This window comes from Pelophylax lessonae (assembly GCF_965119305.1).
Source record: "Pelophylax lessonae genome assembly, chromosome: 6".
In the NCBI taxonomy this organism is placed as follows: domain Eukaryota; kingdom Metazoa; phylum Chordata; class Amphibia; order Anura; family Ranidae; genus Pelophylax; species Pelophylax lessonae.
The window spans coordinates 9,370,053-9,391,346 of NC_138773.1; the positions used below are offsets into that span (position 1 = coordinate 9,370,053).

The window sequence follows — 21,294 nt, forward strand, 5'->3', positions numbered from 1 at the left end:
TTTACACCGTGGATGTGCCATAAGGAGGGGTGAATAGGCAGCAGTTTGAAGGCATTGGCAATATCCGTTTTACTGAGCCAGGCAGCCCTGCCAGCCCCTAAAATGGCCTGGATGGCATTGTCCACGGTAGCATAGTGGAGTGAGAACTCGGCCGAAGGAATAAGGGAATTAAGGCTGGGGTTGGTGGAAGAATGAGGAGCCGACATGTCGATAATCAAGCGTTTTTTATTGGTGAATTTGCTTGTGGCAATACCGATCGGGTTGGTACGCCAAGAGGAGAAGGGGGGGGCCGGGAAGGGGCCTAACATGAACCCCTCCTGCACTTCCTTCTCAAGTAGTAGATCTACCGACTCCGGGTCCTCCGTGGCCGACAGTAAATTGGGACATTCCAGAGTCCCCGTGGGAAGAGACACCAGCCCCGTGTGGAACCCACCCAAGAACCCCTGAATCAGATACTCCACCAGGTGTGGAGACGGATGAGCCTGCAGGTAAAACTCCAGCACCTCGACCTTGACCCCGGTTAGTCATTGTTTAGGGTACATCTTGGATGGACACATGGATTTTGTGTGAGCCCTGAAACAGATGGAGCAGACATGGAGCAGCCTGCAAGCACTGAAGCTGCACGCCCCCCCATTGAAATTATTGCAAACATGGGCTTTACCTAAGAACACTATGGGACGACCCAGCTTATCCCTAAGGCCACGCTGCTCTGACCTGCCAGCCCCCCCCCTGGGACCCCGGCCGGGGAGGATACAGCCTCCATGGGGCAAAGGCTGGCAGAATGTGAAGTGGAGGAGCATGTGGCACAGGAGGGAGGTGCCAAGCCTGCGAAGTGCCTGCAGAAGAGCTCGGTATCCAGTAGACTCCAATCCACATGAACATTGAATTGAGCCAAGGCTGCCGCCGCCTTGGCCGAGACTGACTTATGAAAGTCGAAGAAGGTAAAACCCCCGTATTTGTGCCCTAAATCCACTATCTTATGCAAGTAGAGATCTAACTCTTCCCGCCGCTGCGGGTAAACGGAACACAAAACGTCCCTGTAGATGCCGAAGGCCAGGACAAACTCGGGGATAGTGAGCTTCTTATTAAGCCGGGGGTCCCTGGCCTTCATGACTACGGACAAATCACCGTAATTGTAGACCTTACTTTCGACCATGTCCTGGGAGGCAATGAGGAGAACCACTAGGTTGACATCCTTCCCCTCCAAGATATCCTTGCGGAGAGCCGCGGGGACCAAGTGGGCCGGGGTGATAATAGGAGAAACCGTGGAAGAAGGCAAGATGGGAACTGGGGGCCTACCCTGATCACTAGCAGGAACTGGGGTTGGGACCGGCAAGGAAGGAGGGGGGCCCCCTTGGGCCGGACTGGCGTCCTCCAGCTTAGTCAGTCTATCGCCGATGGACTGTAGGGAAGATAGGATGGAGTCCAGGGTTCCCTGTATGGCAGATGAACAGCCCTGAGAGCTGGTGCCCAGTCCCGGATCTTCTGGATGTTCCATCATCAATCTGAACAGCTCCGCTTTTCTTGCAGTGGCCGGGAACGAGATACCCTTCTGGCGTAGGACCGCCGAGATTTTCGGAATAGTCCAAGACCCGTAAGAGCCCAGCGGAGAAGGAACCCGAAGACCCCTGGGGGTACCGGACCTGACAGGGGTGCTGATCCTGGCTGGCGTGGAGGGGGAGGAAAATCCATCTTCCAGGGTGGCTCCTTGAGGCCCGCTGTAGAAGGAAACAGAAAAAAGTAGAACGCCCAAGACCGATTAACGACCGTAACGTATAGGAGAACCACTGGCTGGCTAACTAGAGCCCAGAGGCGAAAAACTTAACTACCCCGTGACAGGTGAGGCCCTGCTAGATGCCAAGCGGCCGGTGAGAGGCTCTACCTATGATTTGGGCGAGGGGCGTGAGCCACAGACGTGGTGGCGGGAAAGATGGCCTCTCGGTGACAGTAAAAGAATCAAAACGTGTGGCCGTGACAGGTGAGGCCCTAACTATAAACCCCATGAGAAGGGTGGAGCGAGGCGCTAGCTTTGGTTTGGCCCATGGGGCGAAAAAATCTCCGACGAGATTGGGAGGTTGGCCTCGCGGGACCGGCTACGAAGGGGGGGGTCTAAGGCCAGCGCCTGAACCCTAACAGCCAGTTGACTTGCCCTACAGGGGGGGGGGGGCAATACATGACAGAACCATACAGCTGAAGTGACGCAGAAAAAGACAGTGACGACAAGAAAGACGGACAACATGAAAATGTGGTATGTGCGTGGAGGTGATGAAGCCGTGACGGAGCACGAGAACCAAAGCAACCGCAGGTGAAGCACATGAGGAGTGTAAGAGCCTGAAGAACCTGGAAGGGGCTGACCACCGGGCAACCAGACAAAGATGACTGATGTGGTGGGGGCAAATGACAGAATGCCTACCAGTGTCTATGGGCGACGCCAGGGTAGCGTCTGTGAAGACTAAAAATGAGTGGAGCCATGAGGTACACAAGGAACCTGAACCTGAAGTAGTACCTGATGCCGGTATTGAAGGACATGGTGAGAACCTGAAGGAAAAAGGAAAATGGTCAACAAATGGGGGGGGGTCACCCAGACCCCCCACTGGAGAACATCATAAGGAACCTAACAGAACATGCACACCCTGCGAGCCATGAGACCCCCCGCCCCCCCCTCCCACCAACCCTCACATACCAACCCCCCCCCCCCCTCCTCTGGTAAAACCGGGCCACCCCCCCCCAAAGCAATGACAGCCGTGACAACCAGGAACAAAGCAGGGAACATGATATGGGGGAGACAAGCTGACGGAGGCTGAAATGAGAGTAGAGACACATAAATGTGAAGTAGCCGTGGCCTAGTGGAAAGGCAGGCAGTGTGTGCATGAGACTGTGTATGGAGGTAGCCGTGGCCTTGCAGGAAGGCAGGCAGTGTGTGCAGGACCGTATGTGGAGAAAAAATAGCCGTGGCCTACAGGGAGGCAGGCAGTGTGTGCAGGAAGATGCCAACCCCCCCCCCCCCTCCCCCCCATACCCTGCCGTACCTGACCTCCTGCTGAACAGCGGGGAGAAAGCAGCGGAGTGGCCGACAGAAGCAGCAGAGCAGACGGTGGCCAAACGCAGGGGAGCCAGACAGGATACCAGCGGAGGGAGAGCCAGGCAACTTGTCAGAGGCTGCACTGTGGAAGAGGAGCACGGCGAGCAGCGCTTCCTGCTGCACGACCCGACCGGACGTCCGGTCCACGAGGAGGAACAGCGAGATCCGACGTCAGGTGATCACTGGAAACACCTGACCAGTGACGATCCGAGGCAGCAGGCCGGTCAAGGGGAGGGGCGGCGCTATAAAGCCCGCTAGCTCCTCCCACAAATACCAGCCTGCGGCCGCATACTTGACCTAAAATACTTTATTTTAATGCAAGAGCCCATGGAAAAGTTTACATTCCCAACTTTATGGGTTAAAGGTCGGGGCTGGTTACATATATTCAACATTTTGAGTAGTAATACAATAGATGCTATTTTCTCTCTCTTAGTTTATGTTAAAAATATTCCTCATTGTTGGATTAATTATTATCTTTCCAAATCATTATTAAAAGATGTTTATCCAAGGGTCCCGAAGCTGTGAAATACACACGGGGCCTTTCTGTTCTGTGGAGACTAATTACATCAACTCCCTGACTCATCTCACACACCTTGAAGGTATATCTACTGCTCAGACTTCAGATGTGCATTTCATTTCCAAAATGTGAATTATTTACAAAAAAAAGAGAAACAAATTTGCAGCATATTGAAGAATTTGATATTCTTAGCAATGTGATATCTTATCTTTTATTTTGTATTCCCCTACTTCTTTATTACAGCGCTGGTAAGTGTTCACACATCTGATCAGTATTATGTATAAAAAAAAAATGAGTTATGTGAGCATTTTTTATATCAACAGCTTTCACACTTTCACAGTGTTCATACTTATTATATAATTATATATAGATATACACATATATATATATATATATATATATATATATATATATATATATATATATATATATATAATGTTTTTTAGTAGGACCAATTATTTTGTTATTTGTTTTTAATTTCTACTTAACCACTTCAGCCCCAGAATGTTATTGCAATACGGCACTGCGCTACTTTAACTGACAATTAAGCGTGGTGCAACGCTGTACCCAAATAAAATTGATATTCTCTTTTTCCCATAAATAGAGCTTTTTTTTGGTGGTATTTGATAATCTCTGTGGTTTTTATTTTTTGTGCTATAAACAAAAAAAAAAAGAGTAACAATTTTGAAAAATATTTTTTTCTTTTTGCTATAAAATACGGCAATTAAAAAAAAAAATCTAAAAAATAAAATGTCTTCATCTATTTAGGCCAATATGTATTCTGCTACATATTTTTAGTTTAAAAAAAAAAAAAATCCCAATAAGCGTATAATAATTGGTTTGCACAAAAGTTATAACGTCTACAAACGATGGGATATACTGTATGTTTATGGAATTTTTATTTATTTAATTTTTACTAGTAATGGCGGTGATCAGTGACTTATAGCGGGACTGCGACATTGCGGTAGACAAATCGGATACCTAACTGACACTCCTGACACTTTTTTGGGGACCAGTGACATTATTACAGTGCACAGTGCTTAAAAATATGCACTATCTCTGTACCAATGACACTGGCAGAGAAGGAGTTAACATCAGGGGCGAGCAAAGGTTTAAATGTGTCCCTAGTGGGTGCTTTCTAAATGTGGGGGGGTTACACTGATTGGGGGAAGACAGAGATCTGTGTTCCTGCTTAGCAGCAACACAAGATCTCCATCTTCTCCCCTGTCTGATCGCTGTTCTGCCTCTCTCAGGAACGATCGTGGGTGGCCGGCAGACATTGGGTCCCCCTCTGTCCAACTAGCACGCAATCCGGTGTCTGGTGGCGTGCGCAGGCCACCTAGAGGCTATTGCATGAAATGACGTACAGGTACATGATTTCACGCAATAGAGCCGTCCTGCCGCAGTAAATGTACGTTACACAGTTGGCAATTGGATAAAAAAACATTATTATTAGTACCTGTTTACAGAAGGATCCCAATTGGGATAAACAGGGGTGTGTGCAGAATAGCAACATTAATATCATTTGAATTTCTTTACAATTTAACATTTTTTTCTGATATTTGTATTCCTGGCAAAATATCTCAAAATGACGAGACTGACTAATGGGGTATAATGAATGTCTGTTTATTGTTCATCTATGTTATAATTACAACAATACATTTCAATAAAAATGTATTAAAAAATAAAAAACAAGCAAAAAAAAAAAAACATTATAGTTATGGTGGGTCCAGAGGCCTCTAATGTTGCAGTTCAGACCTTTAAAGTGTGTGTCAGGGAAAAATTACAATGAAAAAAACCTGCAGTCGTAATGCTATTATTTATTATTTGCTATTTTTTCCACTGTATTTTTGTGGGCTGAAATCACGAGGAAAGGGCTCAGCCCTGGCTTGTTGTTTTTTTTTACTAAAATATAGATAATTTCCCCTTTCCCCATCTAGACAGCATAGAGAGAGGTATTTTTTTTTTTTAGTTGCTGATAAAGAACTGGGAACACTGCTGTGCACAAGATACAGATTTGAATTTTGGACCAAAATTAAGGTCAAGATTTTTTTGCAATTATCAAACAGATATAATAAAACACTTTCAATGGTATATTTAAAAGGCTCCAAAAAAAAAAAAAAAGTGTGTTTTTAGGTTTTATAACTAAGTTTATTGCTAACTGAAGGATATATTTTAGTTTTAAAGCCTAACTTTGGCCAAAAACATCAGCAAAATGGACATAACATACAAAACATCTTACAGTATATGTCCCTTTTGCTACTGGCTGTGGGATTACTTGAAATCTTCCTCCTACGTTCCCCCCCTACCACATCCACCATCCTCTTCTAGTGTGCCCAGGGTTAATAAAGCCTATGGACCTGTCACTGGCACTCATCCAGAGTGTCCAACAATGCCCGCCCTTTCTGCCCACCTCCTCCATTCATAGAAGCTGTTGTATACCTTCCATGAATGAAACACGATCTATGAATGAGGAAGAAGGACAAAAGGCTTTACTAGCAATACTGGAAAAAAAAGCATATTCAAAACTCTAGGGCAGTGATGGCGAACCTTGGCACCCCAGATGTTTTGGAACTATATTTCCCATGATGCTCAACTACACTGCAGAGTGCATGAGCATCATGGGAAATGTAGTTCCAAAACATCTGGGGTGCCAAGGTTAGCCATTACTGCTCTAGGGGTTGGGGTGGGGTGGGGGAAGATAAAGTTCTGCCACAGGACACATAGCAATACCCAAGGAACAGACTGGTAAGCCCGGATATAGAGAATTAAGCCCAGCTTTCATGCAATTCATCTTAAAGTACCTTGTCTCTCACTTCAGGAGATGTGACCCTTATAAAGGCCACCATAGAATATATTGTGTTGAGTACCTGGCCAACCTATACATTTTTAGAGGAAGCAAAAACATTTTTTCTAAAGGTAAGGCTCTTTAGGGTTGATTTACTAAAACTGGAGATTGCAAAATATGGTGCAGTTCTACATAGAAACCAATCAGCTTCCAGGTTTTTTGTCAAAGCTTAATTAACCACTTAAGCCCCGGAAGATTTTACCCCCTTCCTGACCAGGGCCTATTTTGCAATTCGGCACTGCGTGAATTTAACGGACAATTGCGCGGTCATGCGACGCTGTATCCAAATTAATTTGACGTCCTTTTTTTTCCCACAAACAGAGCTTTCTTTTGGTGGTATTTGATCACCTGTGCGATTTTTTGATCATGCTCTATAAACAAAAAAAGAGCGACAATTTTGCAAAAATAACAATATTTTTCACATTTTTTTATATGAAATTCCCCCCCAAAAAATGTAAAAATCTAAATTTTTTAACATTTTAGGCCAATTTGTTTTCTGCTACCTATGTTTGGTAAAAAAAATCGCAACAAGTGTATTTTAATTGGTTTGCGCAAAAGTTATTGCGTTTACTAAGGGAAAGATTTATTGCATTTTTATTGTTTTTTTTTTTTTTTAACGAGTAATGGCGGCGATCTGCGATTTTTTTTGCGGGACTGCGACATTGCAGGCGGACAGATCGGACCCCTGACTGACATTTTTGACACTTTTGGGGGTACCAGTGACATTACTGCAGTAATCAGTGCTATATATATGCACTGTTACTGTAATAATGACACTGGCAGGGAAGGGGTTAACTTTATTGGAGAAGGAGGGGTTAAGTGTGTGCCTAGGGGCGTGCTTCTAACTGTAAAGGGGTGTGGCTGTTTGTGTAACTACAGAGATATACGATCCTACATAGCAGGACCGTATGATCTCTGCACTTACACAGGGGAGAATGACAGACGGCTTTGTTTACATTAGCCGCCTGCCTTTCTCCCTCTGTAATGGACGATCGCGAGTGACCAGCGGACATCGGGTCCGCCGGTCACACGCACGGGGAAGTTAGGGAGCGAGCTGGGGCGGGAGCGTGCCTCCGGCGGTGCACGCTCGCCCCCTAGAGCCTCACAGGCTAGTGACGTACCCTTACGTCACTTTGCCTGTGAGGGGCTGACTGCTGCCGTAAATAGTCGCGTGGCAGTCGGCAAGTGGTTGAACAAGCTGAAGATAAAAGCTGATTGGCTAACAGATTTTACACGCTCCAGTTTTAGTAAGTCAACCTCTTTGAGTGGTCCAGTAAGAAACTCTTCATAAAATTATAAAATCATTTAACCTAACCTATGTTTCTTATTTATTGAAGCCATGGAAGAACTTGCTCTGCAACACTTGCCAGACATTCAGAACAAGTCGTTAATTGATAATGTCTTCGTTGTTGGGTTGAGGATCCACCAAAGCTACAGAATTCTCTTTTTCAGCCTGTTCATGGTCACCTATGCTTTGACCTTGACTTGCAACCTTTTGATCATCTTGTTGGTGGCCTTCTCTAAACTTTCCCATTCTCCTATGTATGTGCTCCTCTCCAATTTGTCACTGGCAGAGATCTTGCTCACCACCAACATTGTTCCCCCTATGCTTCATATCTTACTTCAAAATGGCGCATATTTTTCTCTTATTGGCTGTTTCACGCAGTTGTTCTTCTTTGCTTCATTTCTAGTTACGGAAAGTTTCCTCCTCTCGGCAATGTCCTATGATAGGTTTCTGGCCATCTGCAAACCTCTTCATTACTCACTGATTATGGGTCCCGGGTTGTGTATTTGTCTGATCCTTGTCTGTTGGGCTTTGCCAACCCAATTCACGTCCATTGCTTTATTTTTTGTGACAACTTTGGATTTTTGTAGAGACAACATTATTGATCATTTCTATTGTGACGTTATTCCAATCATGAAGTTGTCTTGTTCTGAAACTTCCACTGTTGAAATGGTTGTGTCTTCCTTAGCATCTGTGGCCTCTATGCTCCCTCTCCTTGTGATCATATCTACTTATGGGTTTATTATCAGAGCCATCACTAAGATCTCATCATCCAAGGGAAAGGAGAAAGCTTTCTCCACCTGTAGCTCCCACCTTGGAGTCGTGTCCACATATTATACCACCATGATTTTAGTCTATGTGGTCCCGCCTGGTCATTCTGTGATAATGAACAAAGTCCTATCACTGCTTTTTACAGTCATCACCCCGCTACTGAACCCCTTTATTTACACCCTGAGAAACCAAGATATCAATGCAGCTATAAGACAAATCTTATCATCCATAACCAGATGCTAAAATTCTGAGCCCATTTAACCACTTCAATACTGGGCACTTTCACCTTCTTCCTGCCCAGGCAAATTTTCAGCTTTCAGAGCTGTTGCATTTTGAATGGCAATTGCACGGTCATGCAACACTGTACCCAAACCAATTTTTTTCATTTTTTTCCACACAACTGGAGCTTTCTTTTGGTAGTATTTGATCACCACTGGGTTTTTTATTTTTGCTAAAGAAATAAAAAAATGACCGAAAATTTCGAAAACTAAAGGTTTTCTTCGTTTCTGTTATACATTTTTGTAAATAAGTATGTTTTCTCCTTCACTGATGAGCACTGATGAGGTGGCACGGATGGGCACTGATAAAGAGGCACTAATATGCAGCACTTATGGGCACTGATAGGTGGCACTGATGGGCACTGATGAGCCACACTGATGGGCACTTATAGGTGGCACTGATATGCAGCACTGATGGGCACTAGTAAGTGGCACTGACGGGCACTGATAGTCGGCACTGATGGGCTGCACTGATGGGCACATATAGGTGGCACTGATGGGCACTGCTAGGCAGCACTGATGGGCACTGATAGGTGGTACTGATGGGCATTGATAGTAACCCTGATGGGCAATGATGGGCACTGATAGATGGCACTGTTAGGCAGCACCAATGAGGAGGCACTGACAGGCATTACTGATGGGCACTAATTGGCATCCCTAATGGGAACCGATTGGCATCCTTTATGGGCACTGATTTGCATCCCTGTTGGGCATTAGTTGGCATCCTTGATGAGTCTGCACTGATAGTCAATGCACTGATTATCAGCACAGATCCCCCCCTGTCAGGAGAGCTATTGATCAGCTCTCCTACCCATGTCTTGTTAGCGCGAATAGAGGAAAAGCCAATAAATGGTATTTCCTGGTTATGATGTGACCAGCTGTGATTGGACACAGCTGATCATATGGTAAAGACACTACGTCATAGACTCTTTACCAAGATACTACGTCATAGACTTTACCAAGACACTACGTCATAGACTCTTTACCAAGACACTACGTCATAGACTTTACCAAGACACTACGTCATATACTCTTTACCAAGACACTACGTCATATACTCTTTACCAAGACACTACGTCATAGACTTTACAAAGACACTAAGTCATATACTCTTTACCAAGACACTACGTCATAGACTCTTTACCAAGACACTACGTCATAGACTCTTTACCAAGACACTACGTCATAGACTTTACCAAGACACTACGTCATAGACTATTTACCAAGACACTACGTCATAGACTTTACCAAGACACTACGTCATATACTCTTTACCAAGACACTACGTCATAGACTTTACCAAGACACTACGTCATAGACTCTTTACCAAGACACTACGTCATAGACTTTACCAAGACACTACGTCATATACTCTTTACCAAGACACTACGTCATAGACTTTACAAAGACACTAAGTCATATACTCTTTACCAAGACACTACATCATAGACTCTTTACCAAGACACTACGTCATAGACTCTTTACCAAGACACTACGTCATAGACTTTACCAAGACACTACGTCATAGACTCTTTACCAAGACACTACGTCATAGACTTTACCAAGACACTACGTCATATACTCTTTACCAAGACACTACGTCATAGACTTTACCAAGACACTACGTCATAGACTCTTTACCAAGACACTACGTCATAGACTTTACCAAGACACTACATCATATACTCTTTACCAAGACACTACGTCATAGACTCTTTACCAAGATACTACGTCATAGACTTTACCAAGACACTACGTCATAGACTCTTTACCAAGACACTACGTCATAGACTCTTTACCAAGACACTACGTCATAGACTTTACCAAGACACTACGTCATAGACTCTTTACCAAGACTGGAGATGCAGTGTGTCAGAGCAACACATCGCACTACCGATCGCCTCGCTGCATGCCCTTGCAAAAATGCAAGCGGCTTGTCCTGCTGGACATCATATGATGCCCAGTCAGGATAATACAACCACCCTCCAGCCATCATTCTGCATACGGTGGGCGGGAAGTGGTTAAAGTTAAATTGAACAAAATGACTAAACCTCATCAATGTGTGGTGATGCCCTTGTATATTTCCAACAAAGTCTTAGATATCCAACACAAACATGTGAAAGAAAACCCAATGCACATAGTACATTAACCTATAGCAACCAATTGAAACCTGAACACTATTGAAAATAATGGGAGACAAATCTGTCAAATTTAAAGCATTACCAAACCCAGAACCTGCATTCACTATATCTGCTCTCCCACAAAACACATGTAGCACCCTCCTAGGTAGGTGCTAGAGAGTGAGTATAGTTTTCGGCTCTGTCTGCCTATCAGAGGAGCAGCATGCAAATTCTATATTGCTTTTCTGCTTAAAAGAGAGCAGGATCTGTGAGTTAGGTCTGCTCATGGTGCTCAGTGTGCGATTCATCTAGTCTAGGGAGTGTTTCACACTGGTCCAATAGGGAGGCATATCGGACAGTGGAGGAAACCAGGCCAATGGGTACACAGGTTTTGATACAGCCTCAGTGATTGGCACAGACTGGTTGTCTCGGTGCATTCTAGGGTGTGGTATAAAAGCAAGGAGCACATGTGCTAGGTGTCTTTGGCTGGTGAGCAGAGTCCTGGAGAGAGGGTGGTGGCTGCCTCCTCCTCTGTAGCAGTTGGTGCGTGGTCGCAGGCGGTCGACCTGGTGGATCATCAGGAAGGAGCTAAACCCAGAGGTCCAGGAGAACTGACTGGAGGGGTTGAGACATTGGAGACCCTGGAAAAATAATATTGAAACGTAAGTATAGGGGGTCGTGTCTACGGGCCTGACCTGAGAGGGGGCCACCACAGAGTAGTATAGTCAGAGGATGGGTGTCAACTGATGGAGTAAAAGGGGATGCTAGGCAAGTACCCTGAAGATAGCTACTCAATCAAGGCATCTACTCAGAGACTTAATCCTAAAGTTAATCTAGTGGCAAGCTGAGTAAGCAGCCTGGCTGCATCTACAGACAGGAGTCCTCATCTTTTGTGAATAGTTCAATTATGGAGTATCCCACTCTTCCCTTCTCCCATCCCTATTTAAAATAAAAGCACAAATACAACTACAACCCCTAGACTGTTTATTGACTGAGCCAGGAAGAAAAGAGTTAAATTGTGCATGCTGCAGTTGCTAACGGTAACCCAGGGGGATCCCGAGGTACACATTTCAGCAGTCCTCAAGGGGGCATTGCTACACACAGAACATGGAAATGCAATTATTTTAGTAACTATAAGCTGCTTAATACCTTTTTCTCATCAGCAGTATATAGCAGTCTTGGGACTTCTATCAGTGTCTGGTTAAAGCTTATAGGAGGAATTTTCATTCTCCTCTGACTGTTCTTCGAGGCTGTATGTCGAAACAAGTAACAAGACTGTAACTTGTTGTAACAAGACTGACTGTAACTTGTAACAAGACTGTAACAAGTAGCAAGAAGACAAGAAGAAGATTTCCAGTGCCCCCCATGTTTCCTAGTGTCCCCCATGTTTCCCAGTGTCCCCCATGTTTCCCAGTGTCCCCCATGTTTCCTAGTGTCCCCCATGTTTCCCAGTGTCCCCCATGTTTCCCAGTGTCCCCCATGTTTCCTAGTGTCCCCCATGTTTCCCAGTGTCCCCCATGTTTCCCAGTGTCCCCCATGTTTCCTAGTGTCCCCCATGTTTCCTAGTGTTCTCCATGTTTCCTAGAGGAGAAGATTACTAGTGTCCCCCAGCAATTCCTAGTGGAGAAGATTCTTAGTCTCCTCCCTGTTTCCAAGCAGAGAACATTCCCTGTGTCCCCCGTGTTTCCTAGCAGAGAAGATTCATAGTGTCTCACACTGTTTCCAACAGATATGATTACTAGTGTCCCCCAGCATTTCCCAGTGGAGAAGATTCCTAGTGTCCTCCATGTCTCTCATGTCCCTCGTGTTTCCTAGCAGAGAAGATTCTTACTTTTCTCCATGTTTCCTAGTGAAGAAGATTTCTAGTTTCCCCTGGGTTTCCCAGAGATTATTCCTCCTGACCCCACGACTCCTGGTGTCCCTGGCTTCCTGTAAACACTCCATGTCAACCCTATACTCTTAGTGCTCTACTTTCTGAAAAAAAAACCTCACAGTGCCCCCAATATTCCTGTATCTGGATTCCCCTTGCTTGTGTCTGATAGCATCTTCCAGTGTGATTCTGTACTCCCTGTGTTCCCAATGTCTTCCAACCTGTCCCTGGTCACATGCAGTGTGTTCCTGCTTGCAAACTGCATCCTTGCACCTGTTTGGTCCTTTCATTCATTCCAGTATATTTGCGCCTCTGTTTCCCTTTACCAGCTTGCAGCCTTTCTGAACCTCTGGATTCCACTGGGAGTTTCATTATCCTCACCTGTGTCTGCAGTCTGCTTTAGTGCCTCCCAGTGTATTTCTACTCTGTTTTCTTCTTCAGTGTCCCCAAGTGTATTTCTAGCATGTTTCCTGTTTGTTGTCCTTTTGCACCTCTACCTGCTCTAGAGATTTATGTTTGTCTATTTTACTGCTAGTTGTCCTGTGTGTCTCTGTGCATCTGTTCCCAGTGTTTGTGTGTTTGCATGCAAACTTGTCAGCTTGGGCTGTACTCCTTAATATCTTGTGATATCTCTGCCTTAGTGCTGCATGGGATTCTTACCTTCTTATCATCCCTTAGTTTCCAGTAGCTGCTTGCTTGGGTGAGTCAGAGAACTGCAACTTGGGGATGGCCTCCAGCCTTCCAGAGCTCTGGAGAAGACCAGGTGTTTCCTTTGACTCTGCACCTTGATCCTGTAAAGGGCCATTACCTTTGCTGCATGTGTGGGCAGGCTGGGTTTCTCCTCTTAGTAACACTAGTTATCCTTACTGACCCCTTGTGTACCCCAGCTGTATCCTGGGCACCTGCATACCCTAGGACCCCTGTGAAATTCTATGCATCCTATACATATTGTTCACTCTGTGTTCCTGTAAGCTCAGCATCCCACTGCTGTTAAGATACTCCTGTCGCTCTGTGAGCCCAGCACCCCAGTGATGTGAGTAGTCTATGCAGTGTCGTATCTTGGCCTAGGCCAACAAGGCCCAGGCCTAGGGCAGCACTTTGCAGGGGGGGGGAGGCAAAAAAGATGATGGGACTGCACTGATATGCTGCCCTTATGGGCACTGATATGTTGGACTGATGGGCACTAATAGACTGCACTGATGAGGCAGGACTGATAAGCGGCACTGATATGATGCACTGATGGCCACTGATGAGGCTGAACCGATGAGCACTGATAAGGCTGCACTGATGAAGCTGAACTTATGGGAACTGATGAGGCGGCACTGATAGACTGTGGTTGTGGTCTGTGGTTTACAGATGACAGGGCGGGTCATAAACTAGAAAGGGTGTGGCCTTTGCAGGAAGGGGTGGGTCATATTTAAATTAAGGGTGCCAAAGTTTAGCCAGGCCTAGGGCAGCACAAATCCTAAATACACCACTGAGTCTATGTCTTGCTTGCCTGTAAGTCTAGCACCCAGTCAGTGCTGCATTATACTCCTGCCATTCCAGTGAATCCTGTATTCCATTCTTTCTGAGATTCTCATCTCTGTGCTTCCCTGTACCAGGTCACAGGTGCACTCTCCAAGCATACCACCATCCAGCGCACAAACTGCATGGAGGGTCCATGATCCCAACCATACTCATTCATGACACTGATATTATACTTTTGTTTTCCAATAAAATTAGGAAAAAGTTTCTTGGTGCAACCAGGGCCGGGACAAGGGGTGGGCCGGAGGAGAAGCTGCCCTGGGCATTGTGGTACCATGTCTGGTAGGGAGGCACCGTGGGGGGCTTAGGAGATATAATTTGTGTTGAGAAGGAGCATTTGGGTGGGCAGGAGGCAATAGGAATACGTCTAGGAGAGGAAATTTGGGCAGGTGTGCTAGGAGTGGGGATTTGGGGGGATCTGAGTTGGGAGGGGGGAAAGAGGATTTGTGCTAGGAGGAGGGATTTGGGGAGTTTATGCTAAAAAGGTGATATGGTACAGGGGGAAGGGGATGTGTGCTAGGAGGGGAAATGTTGTTGGCAGAGATTGTGCTAGTAGGGTATTTGTGCTGGGAGGGGAAGGTGGGGGGGATTTGTGCTACAATGGGGGATTGGTGGAGGGGAATTTGTGCTAGGAAAGCGGAATTTGGAATGGTAAGGATTTGTGCTTAGAGGGGAAATACGAGGGGTTGATGATTTATGCTACGAGGGGCAAATTTTTTGGGGGGGATTTGTGCTGGGGGGGGGTAAATATTTGTGCTGGGAGGGGGAATCTATGCTTAGCTAGTAAGCATGCAGATCAGTGCTCAATTTTTTTTTTGTTGGGGGGTTAGAAGATTTTTGTTGACACATAATGGTCATGCATCTTGGGGGAGGCGCAATTTTGCATGTTCACCCTGGGCTCTAGATTACCTGATTACCTTGTCCCAGCACTGGGTGCAACAGCCACAAAAACACCAAAAAAAAACTAAAACAAGTCATTTGAATGGAAAAGGCAAGTACTTCCCCCAAGAAAATTAAGAGAAACTACTACAGGGCACAAAACATCTTCCCATAGTGCCATCTGATGGCAGTTTTCTTTCCTGCACACACTAAACGAATACAGCCTTGGCATACCTAGAGCAATATAAGGAAAAATAAAGAGAATTGGGTGCTGAATATCCAGTATATACATATTACTCCAAAATACAGGTAAATGGAAAGCAATGGACTAGCGAGTAATCAATACACTTTTACACCAGCAATTCACTATTCACCACACTGCAATAATGGCCAATAATGCCACTCTATTTGAAAATCAAAACATTTTGGCAAAATTTCCTGTGCAGTGAAATGCACTGGGATCAGTGGAGAATGGGGGGGGGGGGGCATTTGGCCACCAGGTTAGTACTAATAAGAAATGTTGGGCCGGTGGCTCCAAGTGGAGGACCCTCACCATTTAGACATTGATCAAAGCAGGATCTTCTGACACAGTGACCATTTAAAGCTCCTTGTTCAAACTTCAGTGCCGGTATTCCTGATACTGTAATTGACTTGACCTGATTGGTACCCAAGCTGTTTTAAACCTTCTCTGGTTGGAATTAAACTTGCTTTTACATCTTAAAGGTCGGTTATCCAGTCTATTTCTCGACACAGAGGTGCAAAAAAAACAGGTGGACATCAACTATAGAACCCTTTGGATTCTCCTCATATCAAGGATCTACCTCTTATGGATTTTGAGTATTTGATTGAAGAAATGGTTAGTCCATCAGACTTCCATCTCTCTAACGCACACCTGCATTTGATTGCTGAAAATATTTTTAACTCCACCTCTCCAACAGTGACATACCTAGGCAGGGTACTTATCACTCAGCCTGTGCTGCCTTGGTCTCCCTTTCTGCAGCAATCCTGTATACCCCTTACCATGTTACAGGTCTTGTCCCACGTCAGTCCTGCCATCCCTATCCATGCCCAATACCCTTGCACAGATTTTTATTTAGACCAAACCAAAAACTTGACGCAAAGCACCTATCTCCTGCGCTCTGAGTGGTAACCCTCTAACCACATCCGGCCACACCCCTGTGGCTAACGAAAACCTTCTACTTGGCTTCTCTTGGATACTTCGGCCTTGCAGCCCCTTTCAAGACCAGGGTAGTCTGAGACCACTAAAATGGAAAAAAACAAACACAAGGGCACCCTGGCCTAGTGCATTATCCTCCACAAAGGTTTTATTTGATAAAAGGTTTAAAAAAACTAACAAACAAGTTATTGGTACAAACATATAAAATAAAATAATAATGCATTTCGAGGCTTAGCTTCTTCCTCAGAGCCTGGCTCTGAGGAAGAGGCTAAGCCTCGAAACCCGTAAGCCTTCAAGCTCCAGAGGACGATGCACCCTTTGGTTCCGATGCTGATGGCAATACATCCATTCGATATGCTTGTACCAAGAACTTGTCTGTGAGTATTTTTATACCTTTTATCAAATAAAACCTTTGTGGAGGATAATGCACAAGGCCGATGTGCCCTTGTGTTTGGTTTCAATTTTACAGATTTTTATATAACTTGTAAATTCTTTGGGTTGAAGTTAAAATTTCTATATTGTTGTATATAGCTGCGGTTGTGTTGCACTCGGCTCCAATATTTGCTGCATTGCTGTGTTAGGTCGATCTCTCACAATAAACATTTTAATATCACCCAATGTCTGATGTCTCTGTTTCTCTAATGGTTCCCAGCCCACCCAGATCAGTCATATAATACTCCAGTTTTTGAATTTATGACAACTGTGACATACAAACAGTGGGAGATCCTTTATATTTGTGTGTATCATATACAGTGGGGAAAATAAATATTTGATCCCTTGCAGATTTTGTAGGTTTTCCCACTTACAAATAATTTAATAAATTTTGGTCTTTGAAGTTTGCCAATGAATACATCTAGATGATTCAGAGAAGGATTGGGAGAAAGTGCTGTGGTCAGATTAAACCAAAGTTGGCATTAACTCGACTTTCCATGTTTGGAGGAAGAAAAATGCTGACTATGAACCTAAGAGCAGCATCCCTACAGTCACCATCCCTACAGTCACCATCACTACAGTCACCATCCCTACAGTCACCTTCCCTACAGTCACCATCCCTACAGTCACCATCCCTAAAGTCACCGTCCCTACAGTCACCGTCCCTACAGCCACCGTCCCTACAGTCACCATCCCTATAGTCACCTTCCCTACAGTCACCATCCCTACAGTCACTATCCCTACAGTCAAGCCCGGAGGTGGAAATATGATGTTTGAGGCTGTTTTTCTCCTAAAGGTACAGGCAGGGGCTGACTGGCAACTTTCGGCCCAGGGGGTAAGTACAAACCAGAGGCCCATGGTGCAGTGACTCGGCCCTTCTCCCACTCTCCCTCTTCCCAGTCTCCTCCTGACCCCCATTCCAGGCTGAAGCCCTGCTCCAGGTACTCTCTACTCACAGGCCGAAACTGGATTCCCAACCTGGCTAGCAGGGGGTGGTTGGGGGGGATCTGGGACAGCTTGGGTTGGGGCTCCAGGTACAGTTTACACCATCAATGCGGGGGGGGGGGGGGAGTGCGCTCTGTCCTTGTCTTCAACCTGCACTCAGTAGGTCAGTGGCAGGGACTTTTTACTTTTCTTCACCAGGCCAGGAATCATTTAGCCATGTCTGTGGCAGAAGCAGTGCAGCCTTTTTATGGGGCATTAGAGTGTCCCAGAGGGCAATTGCCCCCCTACCCCCTGGCCCAGAGGGCAAGTGCCCCCCTGCCCCCTGGCCCAGTCCTCCCCTGGGTACAGGCCAACTTTGACGCATTGAGGTGCCAATGGAAGGTTCCATGTATTGGAAAGTCTTGAATGAGAATCTTCTTCCCTCAGCCAGAACACTGAAGATAGCTCATGGATGGGTCTTCCAGTATGACAATGACCCAAAACATATCGCCAAGGCAACAAGGGAGTGGCTCAATAAGAAGCACATTCAGGTCATGGAGTGGCCTAGCCAGTCCCCAGACGTTAATCCTATAGATTTATGAAAGGAGCTGAAACTTTGAGTTGCCAAGCAACAGCCAAGAAACCTTAAGGATTTAGAGAAGATCTGTAAAGAAGAGTGGACCAAAATCCCTCCTGAGATGTGTGCAAACCTGGTCCCCAACTATAAAAAACACCTTACCAATGTGATTGCCAGCAAGGGTTTCTCTGCCAAGTACTAAATCATGTTTTTCTTGGGGATCAAATACTTATTTCACTCACCGAACTGCAACTTAATGTATAACATTTGTATTGTGTGTTTTTTCTGGATTTTTGGTGGTTTGATATTCTATCTCTATCATTAATAATGCACCTATGATAAAAATGATAGACTCTTCATTTATTTGTAAGTGGGCAAACTTACAAAATCTGAAGGGGGTCAAATAATCATTTTCCCCATTTTAAGTAATATAAACCATAAAAAATTAGCAACACAAATATATTGCAAAAGATGCATACAAAATTTCAGGTAAAATTTGCAGTAGCAATTCAAAAAGGTGTGTGCACTGAAAATATACTGAGGTCTTCCTTCCATTACATAAATGAGGAAGGCATCAACTGCTGAAAGTTACATAGTTACATAGTAGATGAGGTTGAATAAAGACAATAGTCCATCCAGTTCAACCTGTGTAGGTGTGTGTGGCTGTAATCATCTCACATACCACTGAATGTTCTGATCCTTGAGATGTAAGTCTAATAGTCTTTTGAAAGTCACCATACTTCCTGCAGAAACCACCTCTTGTGGTAGAGAATTCCACAATCTTGTAGCCCTAACAGTAAAGAACCCCCACCGTTGCCTGAGGTTAAAATGCTTCTCCTCTAATCACATTGTATGTCCTCGAGTCCTCATGCAATTCCTTCGAATGAACAGTTTTTTTTCTAAGCTGAGATCCCCATTAAGATATTTATAAATTGCTATCATGTCCCCCCTCAGACGTCTCTTCTCCAGGGAGAATAAATCAAGTGATTGCAGCCGCTCTTCATAGTTAAGGTCCTCCAACCCCCTAATCAGTTCAGTTGCCCTTCTCTGGACTCTCTCCAGCTCCAACACATCCCTCCTGAGGACTGGCGACCAGAACTGGACAGAATACTCCAGATGCGGTCGGACCAGAGTTTTATAAAGTGGAAGGATTATAGTCTTATCTCTGGAATACATCCCTTTCTTTATGCATGCTAATATTCTGCTGGCTTTGCCAGCTGCCACTTGACATTGCATGCTATTGCTTAGTCTATCATCAACCAAGACTCCCAGATCTTTCTCCATTTTTGATTCCCCCAAGGGTTCCCCCCCCTAAAGTGCATTGTGTTTTTATGTTTTTAGCCCCCAAGTGCAAAACCTTACACTTCTCCACATTAAACCTCATTTGCCATGTCGTTGCCCACTCCGTTATTTTGTCCAGGTCATTCTGTAGGATATCTGCTTCACGCTGTCCAGTTGTTGCCCTGCCCAATTTTGTGTCATCTGCAAAAACTGATATCGAACTACTGACCCCCGACCTCAATGCTGTTTATGAAGTTCAACTAAAAAGTTTTACATGTTTTGAAAAGTTAGCTTGTTAGGTCTAAATAAATCAGACAAAATCACATGTTGTATTTACATTTCCTACACAGTAGAGTACAATTGTGCACCACGAATTATCCTATTTAGGCTAGGTGAGGCTTTAAAATACCATTAAACAGTAGATAATACAGTATGTGGTTGCTAGAATTTTCTTAAAAAAAGAGAGAAAGGAGGCGCAAACACCTAGTGCATTACCCGTGGTCACTTGTTTGTATAATTTTAATAAAATGCCAAATGCATACTCACAGACATGAAGATAATAAAATCATGTTACAAAAGTCCACCATACATGAACTGGAACATGTCCTTGATGTCAGGACTGCTAACGTGTTTCGGGAGTCAAGCTCCCTTCCTCAGAGCCGGGACCCGGAAGTAACATACCTTGCAGGAAGGGTGCTGTCTAAAGAACATCAGTGAGTGTTTCCACATGAGGGGCCACAGTCGTGCAGAAACCGGGGGTCTCTTGTGCAGAGAGGACGGGGAACACTATTTCATGTCACCATCAGCAGAGGCTGTCTTCTCCCTAACACACCAGACGCAGGAATTTTCTACGTCTTGGACTGATACTCCTAATACTTCGCCTACCTCTAGCCACGAGTAATACTTCCTTACAACAGACATGCCATACCGGCCCATATACCCATAAGGACCTCTAGGACCAACGGTGGATCACTGTGGTGCCCACGGCCTAGCCGTTTACCAGCCAATCCTCATGCTACTTTCCTTGCCAGTGAACTATGTTTAAGGGAGACTTGACACCCCTCTTTCGGTTAACACCGTTTTAAATTGACAGTCCATTTATCCCTATAGGAAGACTTCCTTTGGTACAAGTAGTGCATTGAACTCTGGTTGACCCCTGAAGAAGGGTTTCTATACCCGAAACGCGTAGGGTCCTGTCCGGTTCTCTCCACCAATGGTGCCTAGGAGTCCTCTGTACGGAGACTGGTCTGTCCTTGCATGCAAGTTTTCAACTTTATGCATATCCAGTGATCTGCTGGATATACAATTATGTATATGCAATCTATGTTAGTTTTCTTTATGTAATAAAATTTTATTTTTTATATACACTCATTTGCACGATTTTTTCAGTGTTTCAGTGACATATTAAAGTCCCAAACCATTTGGTGTTTTTCCTTTCTTGTATCTAAATCCCGGGATGATGGCCACTGGCACTGGGTACTAAGTGATAGCACTCAACATATAAAGAACATCAGTGAGTGTTTCCACACGAGGGGCCACAGTCGTGCAGAAACCGGGGGTCTCTTGTGCAGAGAGGACGGGGAACACTATTGCATGTCACCATCAGGGAGCCACAAGAGAGATCTGGGCTGGGTAAGTTTAAAATACATTTAACCCATTAAAATACACTTAACCTACTAATCTGCCTTCCAACTAGTGCTCATTCCACCTAGAGCATATACATATG

At 45.0% G+C, this 21,294-nt stretch overlaps 1 protein-coding gene across 1 annotated transcript; it reads left to right on the forward strand.

The window, feature by feature from the left end:
- Nucleotides 1–7,786: 7,786 nt before the first annotated feature.
- Nucleotides 7,787–8,746, forward strand: LOC309558395 (olfactory receptor 1E16-like; the record flags this gene model as incomplete). The annotated part of the gene is made up of 1 exon (XM_082261470.1): nucleotides 7,787–8,746. One exon carries the CDS (start codon nucleotides 7,787–7,789, stop codon nucleotides 8,744–8,746), a length of 960 nt encoding a protein of 319 aa, XP_082117596.1.
- Between the last annotated feature and the right edge of the window lie 12,548 nt (nucleotides 8,747–21,294).